At 52.4% G+C, this 22,340-nt stretch overlaps 1 protein-coding gene across 3 annotated transcripts; it reads right to left on the bottom strand.

The window, feature by feature from the left end:
- Positions 1–763: 763 nt before the first annotated feature.
- Positions 764–22,039, bottom strand: ZNF341 (zinc finger protein 341). 3 transcript variants are annotated; one of them, XM_030007548.1, is made up of 15 exons: positions 21,922–22,039; positions 17,440–17,550; positions 16,092–16,279; positions 14,806–14,958; positions 13,907–14,146; positions 12,511–12,706; positions 11,183–11,267; positions 9,927–10,117; positions 8,762–8,955; positions 7,717–7,925; positions 6,179–6,275; positions 4,437–4,569; positions 3,909–4,020; positions 3,064–3,134; positions 764–1,866 (listed from the first exon to the last, which is right to left on the bottom strand). In XM_030007548.1, the coding sequence occupies exons 1-15, from the start codon at positions 21,950–21,952 to the stop codon at positions 1,352–1,354; spliced, it is 2,526 nt and encodes an 841-aa protein (XP_029863408.1). In that variant the 5' UTR covers positions 21,953–22,039; the 3' UTR covers positions 764–1,351. The 3 variants fall into 3 exon arrangements, with proteins under 3 accessions (XP_029863408.1, XP_040978022.1, XP_029863409.1); XM_041122088.1 differs by having other exon boundaries at positions 10,110–10,117; XM_030007549.2 differs by lacking the exon at positions 21,922–22,039 and adding an exon at positions 19,427–19,528.
- Between the last annotated feature and the right edge of the window lie 301 nt (positions 22,040–22,340).

The following is a 22,340-nucleotide window of genomic DNA, read 5'->3' as shown; positions in this document are numbered from 1 at the left end:
ATCCCAGGAGGACCTGGAGGTGGCAGTGATGTTGTGCAGGTCTGGGTCAAGTTCCCTTCCACAACAGTCAGGGCGTCCTGTGGCAGCACAAAACCGCAGGCTGAGCGCGGTACAGGAAGGAAGAGCGAGCCTGGCAGGACAGTAGGGAAGGCAGCAGCACACTTGCCTGCTCTCCTACCTACTCTGGGCTCCAGATGTGACCGTGCAGCTCCTTTACCAACATCACACAATGGTAATTTTCAGTTCCTGGGTTTTGTACTCCCGTGCTGGCTTTGGGACTCAGGAAATCAGAGAGGAGAAGCCAAGTGGACAACAGAAATTGTTCCAGTCACACCAGACTTCTTGCTACCTAACCGCATCAACTCCCCACCTGCCAGTGACCCACTGAAACTGCTAACAACTGGCCCATAGAACTGAGCTAAGGGAATGCGCAGGCTGGGAAGCAGCTGACAGAGAAGTGCACAGAAGTACCCTGCAGCACCTAGTCCAGAGCCGATGCTAGAAAACTGGCTTGTGGATATATCACAGGTTTCCTGTGTGACCCTGGACAGGTCACTTCACCCAGGCCTTAGTCTCCGCCGCTGTACACAGAACATGTCACGTTTAGCTGTCACAAGGATTGACTCATTGATGTCTAAGGCACTCGGAGATCCTTGGATATGGAGAAAAACCATGAAAAGAACAAACACCATGGAGAGAATACCAACCAGAGAGAAGAGCAAACACACGCACATGCTCCCACCCACCAACTCCACACGGCACATGAGGTCCACGGTGTTTATAACACATGTAGTACAGACAAGGTTATCTTTCTACTGATAGAGACAGAGAGGAGAAAGATACCAGAGATAAGTCTATCAGGGTATTTCTGAACAGTGTTCCCAAAGGATCTCAGGATGAACTTGCTTCCACTAGGAAGGATCAATTGTTTGCTCTCGGAAAGGCCACCCAAATACTGGGCAATACAGCTTTTAGGCCAGAAAAACCACAGATGGGACAGGTTGTGATTTGCAAAGCCACCTGATTGCAGCAGCTCTGTTTGTTGCAACTTTGCATGCTCCTTCTTCTTACCCTGATTCAGGGATCTTAGTCCTTCTTGCCCTAGGCTTACCAGTGATGCAGAGGGACAAGAAATAATGGAGCCAGTCTCTTCAGTGCCTTGTAGCCATCGGTGGCTTCCAAGCAGTCCTTTGCCCAAGGATGGGAAGAACAAGTGGAGATGAAAGCCATTCTCTCCCATATCCATCTACCTCCCCACAAGAGCTTTGGTCTTTTTAACTGGGATAAATTTCAGCACCAAGTCTGACAGGCCCAGCAGCAGCCCTCAGCCACACAGTGGCTGTACACATTATCACTCTGTCGTTTGGATGTAAACAGGGACAGCCAGCATGGTGCAGGGGCCATCCGAGGCAGTCTGCAGTTCTGCTAGGGCCAAATTGGATGCAATGCTGTTGGGCTGCCCAGGAACGACAAGGTCCGAGTCAGCAGCTCCCGCCCCACCAACCACGATGGACAGGACTGCGTCTGACTCCTGGAACGGTTCTTTGTTAGGGCCACCTTCGGGCAGGCTTTCCCCAGTGGCACTGTCCTTCAGCTCTGCCAGACCCAGCTGGTTGGGGAGGGAAAGGCCTGCCTTGCGCCCCCGCACCACCCGCTTCTTCTGGGGCTTCCTGAGCTGCAGGTCTTTGTCCTTGGGTGAGCCCAGCCGGCACTTGTGGTCCTTCATGTACTTGTGGCGCGTGAAGCCTTTGCTGCAGGTGGGGCAGCGGTATTTGTAGTTGCCGGTGTGCGAGCGCTGATGCTCTATCATGTGGGCTCGTCGGCTGAAGGACTTGTTACAGTACTGGCACTTGTGGATCTTCATCCCTGCACAGAGCATCGGAGGAGAGAGAGCTCAGTTAGAGACCCTGCATCTCAATGCAGATCTTCAGGAAAATCTGCACCGCACCGAGGGAGTGCATGACAGCTTCATCTCCTCTTCCAAGGAGATGGTTCCCCAATAAAAGCATGAAACAGCCACCTCCTCACCCAAGAAGCCCCATTCTTTTACAGCTTGCTAATTAAAACAAACCAAAAACCCCATGGTCTAAAGAGACATCGTGCCAGGCAAATTTGCAAGAAAAGGGTGAGCAGCTACACCTTGAATGTCTGTTTAGGACGGGCTAAAACAATAGTTCTTGCCTCAAATAAGAGGATTAAAATATCACCAGAAAAAAATGTCAGGTAGTTGTGATGAAAATGCAAAAGTGTTAAACTCTGGTATTTTTCAAGTGTATTTGGTAAGTAAAAAAAGTTTCACTTCTTTTTTTTTTCTCCCAAGTACGGGGATGTACAGTCTGAAACAAACCATCCATTGCACTGTCAGCACAGTCCCATCTGATGGCACTCTGCAGGGCTTTGGACATGACAGGCACGAGAAAAGACTTTCAGTTTTACCCCGAGAGAAAAGTCAGAACGTTCCCTAGGGCATGGGAATAAATTATTTGCCTTTATTAGGAGTGGTAGCATTGGTTTTGGAACACAGAGAGAATGGAATCAAATCCCAAAAGATCTCATTTTGGGAAGGAGTGGTCAGAGCACTCTGGATATTCATTTGATAGCAAACACACTAAGTAATCCAGCTCTGCTTCTGCATCTTGCCAGCAGGCCCTGCCTACAGATTTATATTGCCTTAGAAAACAGCCCAAAGCTTAGACACAGCTGTAAATGCAAGCTCACTTACCAGGCTTGCATCAACAGAGATAAAAAAATCTAAAGCTAATAAATGATATTAAGAATTTAGGTCTGTATCTGGGAAACACTGTATCACACTCGCTACAAAATTCTCCCACAGAAAACTACACAGTAGCTGTGTTAGCTGAGCAGTGGGTGGAGGGACACCACAGGGAAAGGACCTGTAGGGAACATCCTGCGCTTCTGGGGATATAAAGCAGAAGCACTTTCACAGTTTGCTATCTCCAGTTTCTCAGGCTTACTGCTTCTGTGACATGCTTCTGCAGCACCACAGCAAATCCCAGCCACTTCATTCCCAACCACTGGCAGTATGGGCAGAGCTGCACTTACCCGAATGGGACAGTATGTGAGCCTTCAGCTTGTCAGGCCTGTTGAACTCTTTATTGCAGCCTGTGTGGCTTCTGTAAGAACAACAAATGCTGGTGAGCAGCATGAATCAGCTGAGGATTGATGTATAAACGGATCCTGGACCATAGAGATTCACAACTCAGGTCCCTGGGTGCAGTCACAGTAGGAGCTCCACTATTTCAGCCCTTCTGGAGAGGGGCAAGAAATAAACAGGCTGCTACAGGGACACGTGGCTTCTGCTAGATTACACATGGCCTGTGTCTCACTATGAATGCTCCTAAAAGCAGCAGGTTCAAGATCCCGGCTGGAGACAAATACTTTGTAAGGAGCTACAAGGTGGTTGGAGCAGGGAGAAACCAGTCAGTCTTGGCTATCTCAGAAGGCCCATGGCTGTGCCATGGATTTAGGAATGTACCTTATAAACCTGGGTTTCCCTGGCTCATACATTAGCTCCTATGTTGCCAAGTGCTTTTCAAGACATGGCAATCTGGGAGAGCCCATCGTTCAGGCGCCTTGTGCTTTGTGGTCAAATAATACTCCTTCTCTTCCCCAGTGCTCCCCAGGTGCACCCCCGCCAAGCCTCCCATGTAGGCAGGCATTATTTTACAGGGCTTGATGAACTGAGATGAAATGATGTGGCCCCACAGGAAGACAATGACAAAGAACTGGGACTTCTAGGTTCCCAGGTCAACAGCATGCAGCATTCCTACCTCCCCAAGCAGCAGTGGACTGGCACCCTAGGGTACCTGCAAGAGACATTTGTTCCATCCCAAACCCCATCCCAACCCCATTAAGACATGCTGCCACGCTGGAGACACACTACGTACGAGAAGGGACATTTATATTTCTTAAAAGGCTCATGGATCAGCATATGTCGCTTGAGTTTGTCTTTCCGATTGAAAGCTGCATCACACACTGAGCACTTAAAGGGCTTTTCACCTGGATAAAAAAAGAGACCAAGAGTCAGGGAGAGTCCAGTCACACAGAATTCACTATGGCAGCTGTGCCACTCTGCTTCTCTACAAACTTCCCCAAGCTTCCCTACCCTCCCTGATGGGCAAATGGATGACTACAATCCACACTGTGCGCTGCTCCTGCTCTCCAGGGCCAGCTTCCTTAGCTTCTGCAACTGCAGGCAGTGGTGAAGCCACCTCTGTGTCCCACTTCTAATTGGTGCAGTACTGGGCATGAGGCTGAACCAAAACCATACATCTCCTGAACCCATGTTACTACAAATGACTCGTACACTCAACTCTGTTACTCTGGTTATCAGGAAAACAGCCAGGGCATTACAGCATGCAGCAAGGACTGTGATACAGAGATAACAAGCACTGCGGTACCAGGGGAGCCCATACCCGAGTGGATGTGGGCGTGCAGCTTGAGGTAGTGCTCCCGGCGAAAGAACTTCTTGCAGATCTGGCACTTGAACTTGCTGCCCCCACCATGCGTAGGGATGTGGCGGCGCAGGTACCTCTCGCAGGGGAACACCTGTTAATGCACAAAACCAAGGCTAAGAGCCAGCAGCACACAAGGGACATCACTGAGCCTGCACGGGCATGGGAGGCTGTATAGAAAGCAGAAGCAGCTCATGGTGACTGCTTTCTCAGAAAGGACGCACTGAGAAAACCTACAGTTTTGTACAAGGAAAATACAGATAGAGCTTTAAAAAACAAAACACAACAAAATAAAAAACAAAAAAAACCCAAACAAAACCCAAAACCTTCTTATCCTTAAGAAAAACATAAGCTGAAACCTTGCTGCTAAATTTTGTAACACCATACTGCTGAGGACCAGCACCCCAGATGGATGCCCAGACTCCCACCAAAGTCAGCGGTAGGACAGGCTGGCAAGGACCCCCAGTAGTTACTACCTTCCCACAGTGTTAACTTCAGATTGTGTTTCCCAATAATCTGTTACCAAAGGCTCCCATTCATGGTCTTTATAAAGCCAGTATGAATGGTTCCTTTTGCTAATGGGGATACTGGAAATATCAAAGTTAAGTGAATTCCTAACGAGCATGCTTCAAGCACAAATCTGAGGGGAGGACAGGAGAGCCAGTTCTGTACCCAGGACTGTGCTCTCGCATCTCCAGAAAACAGCAATATTAGTAAGAATACAAAGAGAAGTAAAAAATACGGTTGCAGATAATGGACTTTCAAACCCCTATGCTGCATGCTGAAAGTCCCACCCAGGCTCAGAAGGGCATCTGTCACCTGGTGGGGGAAGTGGAGAGAAGACAGGTAAAGAAAGATGGGTTACTAACCATGGCAGGAGTGCGTTTCCCCTTCCTGAGCTACCTCAGTACAGAGTGGTCACTCCTTTGAGATTGTCCCTGCCCCCACTGCAGGATTTTCATTTCCTTTGCTACAAACAGAGGAGCAAGGGTCCAAATTTTAGTCTGGATTTCAAAAAATAATTTATTAGAATTCAAACCCCACAAAATTCTGCCCCTCAAACCCCTTCAGGGGCTGTGCTGAAGACAGTATTTCCAGCCAAAACCTACTTGGGCATCATTCCAGTCCCAGTCACATCACTCAAACAGGTTTCTCTTTACCAAGGACACAGAGCACTCATCCAAAAGAGAGGAATGAGGGGGAACCCAGAGACATTGTTGCAACAGGAGATGAGGACAGCAATGGGGTGTACAAGCTCCCACAGGACCCAGGGCTTTCCATGCCCAACCCTTCCAGCCATAGCTAGCCAGGCATGGTGGGTCAAAGGCACTGCTGCCACTTTTTGGATTTCCCAAAACCAGCCTCACTCCTCCTGGTATGCTTGCTTTTAAGAAATAAGGACAGCAGCCCGGTATACAGTCCTGTGCTGTCGTGGGAATAAGGGAGCTCCCCTGACAAATTCTGTTCAGCAAATGGGACCCAGGAGAAAAGCCAGCACTTGCGGGGAGGAACGTACTCTGCTTGGAGAGGCCAGAGAGCTGGAGGCCAGGAGTGCAATCACCTCTGTCTCTCCAAAAAGCACCTCGCGAGCCTGCCAGTCCGTACTGAGGTAGGAAGGGAGAGGAAAGGGAGCCAAGGGTTCCCATCCCCCTGAGCCCTAGCTACATGTCCAGGACCAGCTCAGGCAGCAGTCACCCACCCACCTTCTGGCAGTGAGGGCAAGGAAAGTTGTGCGTTGCTGTCTGCAGATGGTGCTCCAGGGCTTCCGGGGTGGAGTACTTATTTACACACTTCACACATCTGAATGCAGAGAGAAAGGACAGAGCCTGTGAACAAGGCTACCGCCAGCAAACCCCACACCGCAGGCAGACCCCAGGCAGGACTGCCCAGCCCATTCACCAGCCACCTTCCCAGTTGATTTTTGGTAGGGTCAGTTTGGTACAGACACTAACACCACCACCCAGGTGCTCTGAAACCTCAGCAACCCACATAGCCAGATCACACTCACACTTAGCATCCTTCAGGAGGGGGAGATGCTGGAAAACTGGGTGGAGAAGCCTTTAAATTGCTAGTGCTCTTCCACACAGACTCCCACAGGAGTCTGAGCACATATTCCACATTCCTTCCTCATGGAGACAAGCCCTAAGTAAGGACTTCACCTTACTTAAAACACCTCCTTCCATCTTCATTGCACAAAGACAGCAGCTCCCAGTGAAAGAGCTGAGACTGGGGTCACAGCATAACAGCAGTGTTACCCATGGCTGGGGCAGCCACAAGGCAACACGCTTCCATGTGCGGTCTCCTGCGTCTTACAAAGCTTTGGCTTACACCGCCACCTCTCTGAAACCACCTAGGCCCTCTCCACGTAACTCACCTGTTCTCACATATCCTGGCAGTATTTCTGCCAGAGACCTCTGCCAAAGCTGACTGATAATGGGCAATGGGGACATGCACCATTAACAGTGAATACAGAGGCACTCACACCATGTAATCTGCTGTGAAACCCTTTTTCCTTAGATCAGACTAAAACCTCCTCAGACACAAGCAGAGCTCTGATCTCAAAGATCCCCACTAGCAAGCTGTAGCATGAAGCTCCGCAGTGCAAGGATAACTAGAAATCATGGTCTATATGCAAGAAGTAGCAGATATTTATTCCATGAAGCTCCTAGGTGACTTCAGTATCTTCTGGGCTTCCTACTCTTCCTGTATGTCCCTACAGGTATTTCAAAAGCTCCAGAGAGCTCTTCGTGGAACTCCTCACCCTTTCCCTCTACACTAGTAGAAAGGCTTTCCCAGGTAATAGATCCTTTCGCAGCAAAGGGATAGGAGAATTCTTCTGGGAACAGCTTCTACAACCCACACTCCCTTTGCTGCAGGTGTTTAAGAATTGCAGAAAACAGGCTGGGAAGGGGCTTCCTTGGGTCTCTGACCCAGCCCAGCACAGGTTCAGCTGTGCCCATCTCACTCTTGACTGGTGATAAGAGGACTTGCAGTAATGGGATCTTCCCACATAACTGATCCCAGCCTTTCACTGTTTTTCCAAAAGGTTCCTTGCATTCAAAGTGCTTGGCCTTAGCACCCTGGTGGAGGGGCCCCCCATTTGCGACCTGGGTGCCCAAAAGAATCGCGGCCGCTGAACACACGGCCCCCTCTTCCCTCTAATGTCCCCACCACTCTCAGCCAAACACACTCTGCACCCACTCACTCCTACAAGCCTTGTGAGCACCGATTGCTACTGTACTTGTACACGGCCACGTCCTTCTTGGGGCTGTGCTGGGGCAGCAGGCTGTGGGAGTACTGGTGAACGCCCAGCTCGTACAGGGAGGGGAAGTCCTTGCTGCAGAGGTGGCAGCGATAACTCAGCTCCTCCTGGTGGCTCTTGATGTGCTCGAGGAAGGACTCCAGCTTCTGGAAGGTCTGAGCACAGGTCTTCACCACACATTTGTACACCTGGGAGAAGAAGGGAGAGCAACTTCAGGGGCATACCATGGAAACAAACAGGGAAAATCCTCTGCCAACAGACAGAGTGGCCTCCCTTTTTTGAAATCGTTGCCATTGGGTAATTTACAGAAAGGGACCACTGCCCCTTGACCCACTGTGCTGGAGAACAGCTGAGCTGATGTTATGAACAAAGCAGCACTGTGGTTCCCAGAGCATCCCACCATGCCCACAGCCACATCAGCGCTCAGCCAGGGCACAGCAGTGAAACCCTGCCCTGCAGCAGGACACAATGTGGTGGTAAAACATCCCCTTCCTCTGCTGCCTTCCTCAGAGGAAGGGTCTTTAAAGAACAGTGCAGAGCAGCTCAGCATCAATATGTGGCCAGCAGCTCCGGGTGAAGACAACGGCAGAACCTGCTGGGAGTCGAATGTTCTGCAAACATGGATTGTCAGGGCACTCCCCTAAGAAAGAAGGGGGGAGGAAGGGGTGTTGGTGTAAGCACCTGAAACCACTTGAGTGGGTGAGACCACAACACCCCAGCGGTGACTGTTCCATGACCTGAGAGCTGCCACCTACACTGAAAATTTTGGACTTTGCTTCTTTGCTTCTTCTCTAGCCACCCAAATCTGCTCAGCTGACTTCTCACTCAGCAGGGTGGAGGCAGCAGAGCTTTTCAAAGCCACCCAGACCACACAGCTGCAACCCAGACATGCAGAGAGCCGAGCTGCATAGGAAGCACTGGCAGCTTTACAAAGCAAGAGACTCAGGACAGACCCAGAGAGCTGGTGCACTATATGAAGCCCATCCCAATCTCACCACCAACACAGGGCACCCTCTGTCCCTACCTGCTCATTCTTGTGCTGTGTCATGTGCGATTTGAGCTGGAAATAGGTGTTGAATTTGCTGGGGCAGAACTGGCACTGGTAAGAGCTATCGATCAAGACAACCTGCTTGGCTTCCAGTTTGCCTGCCTCGCTCTCATCCAAGGGGCTCATGTCTTGGGGCGGTGGTGCAGGGTTCCTTGAGGGCTGAGTCAAACCTGAAGAAAGGGAGAGAGAAAGTCACAGCCTACCATGAGACAGCTCTGAAAGCTGCTCTGCAAGCACCATGCTGCCAAGAGACACCAGGCCTGGCTCTGGGTCCAGGCTCTTCCTTCCTTTCAAAGACAGATTCTTTATCAGATGAATCTTACTCTCCAACAGGGTAGTTTTAAATTTGTCTACAGATTATTAAGGGTTCTGACTACTCCATCTTCCTCTCCTTAACCCATCCTCTTTTTCCAGGGACATAATAGTGCTCTGTGGAGCAGTCAGCAGAGCAGGCCTCTGCCAGCGAACTGGAGCCAGATTTACTCCCACCTCTGGCAAGAGACGGGAGGTAAGATCCAGCCAGTAGCTCACAGTCCACGCTATCTGCAAAGAGCAGCTCCAGTGGGGCCTTGTCCTAGACATGACATTGTCACTGCGTTTCCTCCCCTCCTACCAGGACTGAGGCCACCAGCAGAAAAAGTATCCAGACACCGTCTGCCAGCAAGGAGCTCTTCTCTGCCTCAAGTATTTTCAGTTGGCTGCTGAGGCCAGACCCAGCCCAGGCATGACTTGCACATTGTGAACAAGCCAGAGCACTGGGCTATGCTAAACCACTTGTCTGGCCACTAGACCAGAGCTGTCAAGTGTGGCTCATGCACTGCCAAAGCTGCATCTGCCAGGGAGTGAGAAGGGGGAAGACACCTCACCCTGCCCACATGCACATACTGGCACAGTTTGGAGCCACTATCTCCACCAGCACCTGAATCCACTGCGTCTGGGGGTACGAAAGGATGCACCTGCCAGCTGGAGTCGAGCAAATGCAACTCGCCTCTCTAGTGTGTGCTGCTAAACCCCACAGGAGGAATGCAAACAGCATACACAGCTCCTGTCTCCCCTCCCTCCCTGTGTGGAGGTGCAGGAACGTGCAGACTCCTCACATCACTGCTCTGCCCCATGCACATGCCATCCCCAGGCAGCAAACCTGTGTTCTCCTCGTCCTCTGGCTGGTTGGGATTCAAGGCCATGACCTGCACTGTGATGGAGTTGCGGGAGATAGTGCACCCCAGCCCTGGAGGCCACACTTTATGGGTTTGCATGTGCTTCTTCACATTGGACTTCTGGGCAAAGGCTCGGCCACATACAATGCACTGGAAGGGCTTCTCGCCTGTGTGACTGAAGGCAGAAGGCACCATATCAGCAGCCGGCAGAGAGAGAAGGCAGCCCTCAGGCATGGACCATCATGGGGTGGCTGCTGCAGGACTGCACTAGGCACTCTGCTTGGCAGATCAGCACCTGGGCCAGCCAAACAAGGGCTTTGAGACCTGATTAACCAGAGTAAGTGGATTGTGAGAGGCCTGGGGAAACAAGCCTGGTGCACAGAAAAAAACACTCGCAACAAGGGATCAAAGGATCAAAGGAGAAGTGGGAGAGGGAAACAGCTCTGCAGCAACATCAGGGCATTCACTGTTGGGGTCTCTGCACGGACCTTGGGGACCCCATCATGTTCTCAGGGGTACAACCCTTTTCTTCCCTGTCACCCCTCCCTCCCCTACACACACATCTCTTCTAGCTTGCAGTCCCCTCATCTCCCTGAATGAGCTCTCCCCTGTCCACAGCAGAAAGGCCTTTCTACTCTGCCCTTCTGCTTCCGGAGAAAGACTGGACTCTAACACATGGAGTATGTAATGTGAAGAGTCCAGGCCAGGAAGGGGAGCAAAACCACCACTTGTTCCTTCTCATCTGTCCTGAGTCCAGCAGACTCTGCTGTGGAAAACTCTGAAGATTTCAGCTGCCTCCTGCCAAAGAAAAGCTCTCTTGTAACAGCTTCCTATGTAGGCACTGAGCTTGGCTTATGCTTTGCTAACACTAGCAAACATGAAGGCTGCAGCTTGCTAGGGAGAGTAGAGGAAAAGGCAGAGGCAAGCAGTGGAGATGCTGCTGCTCCAGTGATCAGGTGACAACAGGTTTGGCTTTCAAAGTCTCATCAGCGAGGAAAACAAGTCTCCAGTCCCAGCCCATAATCAGCAAAAAGATTACATCCATAATGCAGCTTTCACCCCAGCCACTGGGGAGAAAGTGTCCTGGAGTGAGGGGGGATGAAGGACCACCTCCCAGCGCAGCACAGATTCTGGGACATGACAAACGCAAGGTCTACTGGACTGTGCAGACTCCCTCAGTAGAGCTGTGCCCACCTCCACCCTAGCCACTCTGCGGTGTCTGGGTTAGCACCACCGTTACCTTCTGATGTGCTGCTGCAGGTCGAAGTTCTTGGTAAAGGCCTTGTCACAGTAAGTGCATTTCAGCTTGGGGGACTTGGGTTTGCCTGAAAGAGCAAGAGCACACACAGGAATGAGATCATGTGGCACAGCCCTATCCCCCCTGCGCCACAGGGCCCTCAACCTAAGACATGTCTATTCAGGACCAAGAATAAAGGGCTTATGGAAGAATAAGATCTGCCTGGCCAGTCTGGGGAGAGGTTATGGGCACAAACATATATTTAACGTAGCCTGAGCTAACTCTAGAAGTACTGAGGAGAGTAGTAGTGGAGGGGACAGGGCACCCCCTTCAGGCATTTAACCACTCCAGGGACCCTTCCAGCTGTGCTACAAAGCACCTATTTTAAAGGCATGCTGCGCATTGGGAGAAGACACAGGATTAGTGAGAAGGGCCCCAGTTCTGTCTCTCTCCTATGCACTCACCAAGGTCAGCCATCAGCCAGAGCACATGCATATTTCTCCCATCCAGAAGTTCAGTCAGTCACATCTTCTATCTACTATGATGGGTATAAACCAATGGAAAACAGCAGAACTGTGGGCTGCTCTAGGAAATTCTGGACTAAGAGCTGCAGCCTGCATGATCAGTCACACTTCTGCAAGTAACCTCAAACCCCAGCATCTGTATGGTTGTAACTCCAGAGGCCCAACCTTCCTGGGGAGGAAGGCCATGTGGCTTTCCGCCACCTCACGCCTGGGACCTCCCTTGTCACTCAGCTAGGTGTGCTTGCATCACACCAGCAATGGGCAGGCTCAGCCAGCAGAGGATCTGACACTCCTCCATCCTGTAATGGGGCATGCCCCTGTCCTGCCTCACCTGGGGACAGGCGTGTTTTCTTTACAGGCATTGAAACACATGGCAGGGACCAGTCAGCTGGGGCCTTGAGAAGAGAGTCTTCAAGGCCAGACCACATCTAGCCCACTGGCCTTGCAGCTGGGCAGTCTTCCTTGGGTTAGAACGGACCAAGCTCTAACACCTTACTTTGCAGGATATCCCCATTTCAGGTGTGATCCAATAAGCATGTAGCTGCAGAAATTTAGCACAAGCTCGCCCATGCAGTAGCACAGTGACAGTCCTTTCACATGCACTCAGAGGTGACAGACAAGAAGCACATCCACGCTTTCATCTGCTCTTGATAGCTTTGTGCAGGCCATCATGTTCCTCCTCTGGAGCTGCATGCACAGTCAGTGCCACTCCACAGAGCCTGGAGAGCCCATGGCTCAACAGTCCACTACAGGATAAGCACGGTGGCCTACAGGTTAGTGCAGGACAAATGCTATAAGGACACTTACCTTCCTGCAGCCCGCTCTCACTTTTGCAGCGCCGACTTTTGGCAGCAGAGGTGGAATCAAAACCAACCACACTGCCTCCTCCTGCACTGGTCAAAGGTGTGGGAGTGCTGGTGCTCTTGGGCTTGAACCCCTGCTTCCCAGGGCTGTACACAGGAGGAGAAGGGTACACAGGACTTTCCACACACTGGCTCGGTACCTGCAACAGTGCAATATATCAATGGAAACAGGTTTGCTACACAGAGTTATACTGTGCCCTAACCTCCACCTCCAGCAACACTTCCCACACCAGGCTATTGCCTGGCTGAGTTTTCTGCCTCCTGCCAAACTGGATCAAATTTCTGGTTCACCAGTCCAACGTCTCTCTAACTAAAACTAACACCCTGCACAGTGTGAAACTCTCCCGCTGAACATCACAAAGTATCCAGCAGTTATTACAGCAGGAACAGGACAGCAAAGAAACACTCTGAAGGGGCCGTCTAGTCCCTCATTTATTGTCTTATGCCTAGAAGAGTTTCTTATCCCTCCAGAGCAGGTTGCCAGAACAATCACCACTGACCCTGTGGGTTCACACCAACCCTGAAGGCTGGGATCTCCAGGCACTGCTGCCTGCCCTGGCAGGACTGCAGAAGGGAAGGAAAGCACAAGAAAACTCCAGGTGGCAAAGCACAGCTGTTTACGTCAGCACCAATATTAGAAAAGGATGCTTAGAGAAAAAGACAGAGGCATCAGTCTGGGGTGATATGGTTTCAGGGCATTTCTGTTGCCCACTCTGATAAATTAGCACAGAGCGCTAAGTATCCAACATCCCTGTCTGTTTCTGACCACTGGCACTTCCAGATCAGATGCTAGCTACAAAGATAAGGCCAACAAATCTATCACACCCAGTAGTTTCTGTTGTGACTGGCAATGCTAACGTGGAGGCTGCAAACAGCTGACCCACCCAGAAATCCACCCCTGCCTGTGCCTCCCTTTAGAAAAAGCTGCCTTGTCAAGCTCATTGATATTTAGACTGAGTTCTTCTCTCCACTTAAACCTGCAGTGTGCAGCACAGTGCTCTGTACCTCTCTGGGAGGTGAGCCCCTCACTTCAGTTCCCTTTCACTCCCAACTCCTGCAGGTATCCCTCAACCACAGCAGACATTCAGGTCTCCTAAGCCTGTGCCAGCCAAGTCCTCCTGTCCCTCTTAACTGTTTCTCTTGCTCTCAGAATCCTCATCTTCTTGCTGATATTCTTCTGTTCAGCACCTTCTCCCAGAGGAAACAATCATTGTCAAATAACCTAACATATCTTCCCGGACTCTAATTCTGCATTTCTAGTCCAGGTGACTCCCGAGCAGTCTTGCTTGTTAGAAGAGGCCCAGGAGGACAGAGCCCCTGCAGTCAGCCCCTGGCCTTACCTCCATGGGCGGATAGGGCTGCATCCCCAGCGTCTGGATCTCCACCGTGCTGTTTGCTGCCATAGGAGCAGGTGTGCTGTACACTTCGACCACTCCGCTGCTGCCAGCACTGGGCTGCCCCGGAGCCCCCATGCTCGGCGGGGGAGGTGGTGGAGGCTGAGGAGGTGGTGGCGGCGGGGGAGGCGGAGGTGGGGGGGGCTGGGAGAGGTAGCCAGCCCCAGCGTGCATACTCAAGCTGCTCTAAAACCAGAACAGGGAGAGACAGAGAAGATGTTGAAAATGCAGCAGTGATGAGTTGCCAATCCCAATTCAAAATGGCACCTGCAGGAACAGCAATGATGTCTTGACAGAATGCAGCACTGTCCAACTGCCAGGTTGGACCAGACTGTGCTGGCTTGAAGAGGCTTGGCATGACCTGCCAGTAGACATTGTCTCCTCCAAAACCCAAGTGCTCGAGCCCCACTGCTTTTCTTGCTTTGTTTTTAAAGCTTTTAATCCTTCTGGTTACAAAGAACATTTTCAGAGTATGGGGAGTATACAGAGTCTGGCCAGCCCTGGGGAGAGCCCAAAACAACCATTCCAGGAGGAGAGGGATCCATGGAGCAAACTGACAAGGGCTCTGGAAGCCAACCATTATACATGGGCTCAACAAAAAGCTGGAGAGACCACATTACAAAGATTTGAGCATCCAGCACCAAGGACACCAGGAGAGAGCAGGCCCTGGAGTTATTCTGTCATTTATCCTTCGCCCCTTCCCAAGCATGGCTGTCACATTGGGATGGTGCCCAGGATTCAGCCTCGAAGCAGATCTCTAGAGTCTGATTGACCAACAGGACTCTCCTGCTGTGCAAGCACGGCCCCATGCAGCAGGACTCCCCTGGCCCAAATGTGCCCCTTACCTGTGCCGGGGGCTGCACCGTTGGCATGGGCTGGTCCAAGGATGTAAAAGCAGACATGGCTGACATCAGTACCTCATCGCTGACTAAGATGTTCCCCTGCACCAGGGTCTGAATCAAAGGTGATGGGGGAACAGTGATGTACGTAGAAATTTGCTGAAAGGAAAAAGGATGCATTGTGGACCACCAACAGGACAAAACAATAAACAAAAAACAATGACACTGCTTTTTACTGAACCTCAGAGTCTTTGCTTTCACAGCCTCTGGTCAGCAGATGAGCCACAGTAATTATCTACTCTCAGCTTCCTGCTGAGTCCATGGTAGTTTCTGCCATAACAATAAGGCAGCTCCAGAAAAGTTCTTCAGAAAAGGAGGTAAAAAATATCACAGTGACTCGGAGAAAGTGGCCGCTGGCTACAATTCAAATCAAGGTTTATTAAACAAGATCTGCAGGACAAACTGGTTACAGACAAGTTCAGGCCTTTCCTGGGTGCTTTCCCCAGCTAGGGAAGGTGGAGAACTGAGGGAGGCTGCTCTGGCTGCCAACGGTGAACGTCAGGCTCATCTCTTCAGACTGGAGTCGGATTATAGGAGGGGAGGGAGGCTGTCCCATTTTCTGGGTGGAAACAACCCATGTTTGCAGCCCTGGGCAGCACCATCCACTGACACTACGTTAACTTGAAAAAAACAGTTGGTTTGAAAGCACTTCAGAAACCATCACAATTGCAGGCACAGTACACGTCATGTACAAGGGACTCACTCCCGAGTCTGTCGGGAAGGAGAGTTACTCCAGAGAGGATATTCCCTTAATGCTCATCACACCACATTATATGGGCTTGTTTGCAGAAAACTGAGAGGAGGGACGCAGGAATGAAGCTGCCAGACATTGCCCTCCTCTTCTGCCCAAGAGCCAGACCACGGCCCAGAGGACAGCAAGAGCCATTTCACCCTGAGCACTGTGCAGCATGCACCCAGGCACGTGGCCAGCCTTCCAGCCTGTGACAGTGGGGCTCTTCAGTAGAACCAAAGTCTGGCTGTAGCACAGACAATATGAAACCCCTCCTGTCCTGAAAAAAGGGCTATCAGACACTCGTGCTGGAGGACACCTCACTGCAGAGGACCAGGCAGCTTTATCCATGAGGTCAAAAGCCAACAGGACCAGAACTGAGCCTCCTAGCAAAGAGGTCAGTCATGAGGCACCACTGGATCTAAAAGCATCACCCAGAGGTCCCCCCCACTCCCAAAACCATGGCGGCAGAGCAGTAGAGCCTCTGCCTGCAGCACGGTACCTGCCGGCTGGCGCTTGGAGCCTGCTGCACCGATGTGATGGAGGGGGTGTACACACTGTTGGTGGCCAGTGAGACCGTGGAAAGAGAAGGGGCATTTCCCTGGCACTGCTCTCTCTTGTGGGTCATGAAGGCAGGCAGTGAGTTGAACTGCTTCTTACACTTCCCACAGAGGAACACATCTTCATCATCTGCAATTAAGAGGACCAGATCACTGCTCCAGGCTTTCTTCTGCATTCCCCAGTGCTACACCTAACAACCACAGCCACAGGAAAACAGATGCCTTCTGGATCTTAGCACCTCAAGGACATCATCATCACGAGAGATCAGCTGCAAGGGCCAAACTGTCCCTCCCCACCAATCCCAAGCTATCCCTAAAGCCAACTGATGTGATTGAGCCCATCTCAGCCCTGCTCCCATATACGAAACCTGCCGTCTTCCTGTCATAACCTGAATCCTGTTGTCTGTCTTCTCATCCCAAAAGCGTGAAGAACCAACCCAGCCTTGCTCTTGTAGCACCCTCTGCTTTTAGTCAAAACAGCTTCTGCCAAAGCACCTGTGTTATGCTGGCTGAGGCAGATTTTATTACTCAGGTTGCACAAAGGAAGGGAAGTAACTTGGATCAGAGCACAGAGTCAATGGCAGCTTGTGTCCGAAAGCCACCCGCCCCACAAGACTGCTGGTCTTTGGTGCCTCTGCTTGATGTTAGAAGCAGAAAGAAGACAACCCAGTTACCATGTCCTAGATGAAATTTGCAGTGTTAGCAAACAACACAAGCACACGCCATTTTGCACCTGATCCAGTTGGACTCACAAGGCTGTACCTCTTGTCTGATTCACAGCCTGAAGCAGAACATTTCTGGGGACACAGAGTATAAGTCCTCCAGGGGATAACTCGGTATCCACCCAGTGAGTCCTAGTCAAGCACTATGAGTGTTCATGTGCACATAAATGACTGGTTCCCATATTCATTCACACAGATGAGATACTCAATGACTGGAGTAGTTGTACATCCCCAGAGGATAAGGAATGGCTCATTAAATAAAAAATGTGAACAGTAACAAGCACTAGTGGCAGGGACAGCAGCTGCTCCTTCCCTTCATGCCTTTATTGGAAACGCATGGTCAAGTCTATTGTCACGACCATCTCCAAAACCACCTCTGCTCACTTGGGCATTTGCCCCCTTCCTCCTGCTCTGCCTAGTCCTGCTGAGGGCTCACAACATTCACAGCAGCACCCTACACGTACAGCTGTTGTCCCAGCTGTTCCAATAATCATGAGTACATGCTGTAGGAAGAGACGTGCAGCCCTCCTGTCCCCCTTCTCTCTCTCCCAGTCCTACCAGGACTCACCCATCGACTGGATGGCGGTGGAGGAGTTGACATTTTGAGCAGATGGATCCGTCACACCTCCTTGACCATCTAGTAAGGACTGCACAGCCAGCACCGTCTGATTATCCATTCCTGAAAGGAGACACAAGCATGGATGGTAAATTGAGCACAGCCCAAACATGGAGCGCTGGGAGCTCGCCCATGAGTCGTGGAGGGAAGCCGCTCGCTGGCTGCTGCTGTCTTCTCCCACACAGCCACTCTCACCTTCTCATCCTCCTCTACTCCATAGCATTAACTGTCATACTAAAGCAACACTCCCACCTGTCTCCATACACTCCTTTGATACAAGAAGAAAAGGGAAGAAGGGCAAGGAAAGCCAAGAAGGCTTGGTTTCAGGCATTTGCTGCAGAGAGGAAGGATGCTTACAAACAGTGGGTATGAAAAGAGCTAAGAAGTAGATATTTGGGATGTCACGGGCCAGACAGGGTAACAGCCTGGGTGGAACTGCCTGGGACACAGCGTGACACAGCAGAGACAAGCACTGAGCTCAGTGAAGACAAAATCCTTGGTGTGCAGCAACTCTGTCTCAGCAGCACTGTTAGAAATGCCTCCCTGTTTTCAAGACAAGCATTCCCAGATCTGATCAGACACAGGTCTATGAACTACAGGAGGATTTAGCTATAGCTTTAAGAAGGAAATATTAAGCGTGGTTTCCTGGGAGAGATGCTGGGGGGGGGTCCACTCAGCCACCAGCTGCCACCCAGGTTCTGGGACATGTGGGAGAGCAGGACCGTGGCTCCCCCAACTCCCAGGACTGTGGTCCTCCACAGGCTCCTCTCAAGCAAAAGCTGCCAGTTGGTCTCTTTTATTTCCATTTCCCTCCGGACTCCATAAGAGCACACACACCCAGCCAGATTTGTTGTCAGAATCATCTCACTTGCTTTGGCACAAATATTTTTTGCGACAGCTAAAATGTTCTAAAATATTCCAGATAAATACAGGAGATGGGGACTGCCCATCGAGGGAGACAACCTAGCCAGCAGCATGCAACTGGTGGATTAAGCCCAACACACTCTTTCTTTTTATAAATCAGATGTAAAGACACATAGAACAATCTGGCTATGGAAAAAAAATAGGAAAAAGGGGTGATTTTTATGCACTCCTCCCTACCGCTCCTTTATGACAAGGAACCCACGAATAAAACTAATGGCATGCCAGGGTTGTATGTTATACCTTGTGGATTAAGGGAGAAAAGAAAGGTGGGGGGTTCTTAGGTTGCTTTTCACTTTTCTTCAAGATCTTTGCAAAACAAAACTGTAAAGCTCTGAACTCAGAATTATGTGCCACAGTAAAAAGAAAATCTTTCAGTCTGACCATTTCCAAGTAGTGAGGTAAGGATAGTTCCCGACGAGAGGTCGCTCAGCAAACAGCACCAGGAAGGACAGTGAAACACAGTAACAGTTCACAGCATAAAGGAACAGTGCAGCAGAAGCAACCAGCATTGCAAGTTCCTTTTGTAATTTTAAAATTTCTCCTGGACAACCGGGATGTTACTGTCCTGATGGGGAGTACCCATATAATCCATGGCATTTTAAAGATATCCTAAATACTCATTTCTCCTGCATCTCCAGTGTGAAACAAGTAACATTAAGACTGTGAACACCTTTTTCATCATTTCACCAAGAAGAGGTTGCAAACACTGCACATGCCCCTGGGAGAGAGGAGAGCACTGTTCTTCAGCTGCTGGGGAGCATAGAGCACAAGCAGCTACTGGAAACCAGCAGATCACACTACTTCACACACTACCATAAAATTACCACCATGCCTATGGGAACCCTTTCACATAAATCACATGAGGCACAGCAAAGCTGCAGGTCCAGTTCTGCAAGCATTCCCTCGCACAGAGAGCTGCAACCAGCCCTGCAGGACAGCCCCACTGGCAGAACACTGCTGGAGCACTCCTGGGTGGATCTTCTCACACCGACCAAAGCCCTGCTTTAAAATATACCTCCTCTTGTACAAATAACCTCCTGGTCAACTGCAAAGGCAGCGCTGCAGGCTTTTGTAGGCACATCCAAACCAAAGAGTGAAATGGAGCAGCCCTTCTTCAGCAGAAGTAAGCTAGCAGGATATAAAAGAAAAAGGGGGATCAAAAATTCAGGTTAAGTACATTATGGGGAGAATTAAGAACCGTTTGCATCAAGAATGCCACTCTTACTCTTGATGTGCCCAGCACTGGACAACTGGGTTTCCTTCTGACACGTAGCCAGATCTTCCAAGTAAAAAAGCCAGATGATTGCCTGGATCCCTCTAGCAGGGAGAAGCTTGAGGAGAGGCCAAGACCTGAAGACAGGTGACAACGATGCAGCAACATTGTCGGTGTTGCATTCAGCCTTCTGCCAGAGAAACGCGGCCCAGGACAACAGAAATAGTTTGCTCTTCATTCATTTGGCAATTTGTGCAAATGCCCACAGGCTCCCTGCAGTTTCACAGGGTAAATGCACACCACCGCACTTAACACAGAGGGAAATCACCAAGTTCAAGGTTTAGTAACCCATGAAAACAAGCAGGCAGAGTTACTTGGTTACACGGATGCCATTCCCGGCGATCCACAGACTCCAGGAGAAAGCTTTGGATCGATCCTGCACTGATTACAGCTGGCACCAGTCTGCAGGACGTTCTTCACAGTCATGAAACCTAAGAAAAAAGCCATCCCTTCTCTCTTGATGGCAGCAGGCCTTCCCCAGAGCCTGACAAAAACAAGGTGATTTGGGGAAGCCAGGATAAAACTACAAGACTACTGATTTGTACTTTTTTTTTCCCCCTTTCAAATCTCTCTCAGTTAGAGATGAAATAAGACCGTCCATTTCACCCAGGTGCTACTTTTCCCTCATGCCCTGAATTTCATGCATTGAGTTTTTTCTGCTGAGACAAGCACCAGGTGCTTTAGTGACAGGCGAAAATGCACCTCTGCCCCACAGCACCCGCTGAGAACACAGCTGCTCTCAGCACCGCACACGAATGCCAAGTCACCATCGACTTGTAATCGAATCAACAAGACAAAACAAACAAGCTCAGCTACTAAAAGCTGCCAATTGTTGTGGGCCTGAAAAAAAAAACCCACGCTTTTTTCTTAATTTGCTAAAATGTTTTGCTCTCCTGAATTCTGCGAGGAAACCCACACAATGAGGAGCTGACACAAAGAGCAAATAGGGAACCTGATTATACACTGAGTGCTGTCAAATGCACCAAGTAACCTGACAAAATAGAGAGAAATATTTCTTCTTTGCTCCTCTTTCTGCTGCTGTGATCGCAGGTGCTGATTGCAAAGTATAGGGTGACGATCCCGATGCAAGGCCTTCCAGTCAGTGGCATCCCCCCACGTAAAGGAAAATACACGTGTGAGCCAATTTAGGAAATAAATGCCTTGTGAAGTAGTTTTCCTCCAAACGGGCTGACCCTGAGCTCCGTGTCAGCCTGCCACAGCTTAGCACATCCAAGAGTGCCCCTCGGATGGCACCTGCCTGTAACACACCACGTCCCAGTGCTAAACTGAGATGAATGCGAGTGCGACCCGTTCGCCGGTACGGCGGACAGGGGCCGGGCGATGCCCTGGCTGTAAGCACGGACCCCCCACGCTAACACACACAGGCAGGGGCCAGCACCCACCCGGGGACCACCCCCAGGGCAGGCGGGGAGCAGGGCACATCGGTGGGGCCGGCAGCGTGAGCGCCGGTGTGTGGGGAGGACGGGGGAACCCCCGCATGCAGGACACGAGGGCGCCCACCTGCACGGCGGTGTCCCAGCGTGCTGGGCACAGGGACGGGGAGCGACGGGAGGGCGAGGGGCACACGAGCGACGGGGCTGCCCTGGGTACTGGTGATCCCCTTTGCCGGACACGGAGGCGGGGGCGATGGGAGTGCCCCAACGTGCAGGGCACAGGGGCAGGGGGGCGACGGGGTGGCCCGGGGGGCCCAGCACAGGGGCAGGGGGGGGCGACGGGGCGCCCCGGGGCACGGGGGCTGCCCGGTGCACAGGGCACCGGGATGGGCGGTGCGGGGATGCCCCGACGCACAGGGAGGGGGTGGCACAGGGCCCGGGGGGGGGGGACGGGACGGGAGGCGACAGGGGTGCCGCCGGGAACGGCGAGGCGAGCCCCGGGCTGCCGGCGGGGGATGCCCGCTGCGGTCCCGCCCCGCCCCCGCCGCCGCGCGGGGCCGCTCGCGCCGCCCGCCTGCCCCGGGGCCGCGCCGGTGCGCGCCGCCCGCCGGGAGAGGGGCGGGGGGGGGGGAGGGGGGGGAGCGGGGCAGGGCCCCGCGCTGCCGGCAGCCCCCCGCTGCCCGCCGGGCCAGGCCTCGCGGGGCGGCCCCGCCGCGGCCCCTCGTCCCACGCGGCGGCGGGGGCAGCGGCGCTGGGCGGGGGGGGCGGGGGGAGCGAGGAGAGGCGCATCCCCGCTGTCGGCCCGGCGCGGCCCGGCTGGGCCCGGCGCGGCGGCCCCGTTACCTTCCAGCGCCTCGAAGATCGCCTGCGCCATCTTGGAGCCGGGGCGGCCGCGACCCGCCAGCCGGAGCGGGCACCGGGAGCGGCGCCGCCGCCCGCCGCCAGGGGGCGCCCTCCGCCCGCGCCGGGGCGCGGGCGGGGGGAGGGCGGGGGGGGAGGTGGGGGGCGGCCCGGGGGCCGGCCCGCTGCTCTGGGCGGTGACACCCCGGCGCCGGCGGCCGGGCCCGGCGGGGGTCTGGAGTTTAACTCGGGCCGCGGCGGAGCGGCGCCTCTAGCAGAGCCCCGCGGGTCCGCGGAGGCCGGGCCCCGCCGAGAGGGGCGGGAGCGGCCCGGCGGCCGCACTTGTCCCGGTCGGGCTCCCGGCGCGGCGCCTGCGAGGGCCCGCGCAGCCCCCGGCCCGCGCCTCTGCTGCGGGAGGGCCG

The sequence above is a fragment of the Aquila chrysaetos genome, chromosome 3 (genome assembly GCF_900496995.4).
Source record: "Aquila chrysaetos chrysaetos chromosome 3, bAquChr1.4, whole genome shotgun sequence".
NCBI lineage: Eukaryota > Metazoa > Chordata > Aves > Accipitriformes > Accipitridae > Aquila > Aquila chrysaetos.
This window is presented reverse-complemented; position numbering and strand designations above follow the sequence as displayed.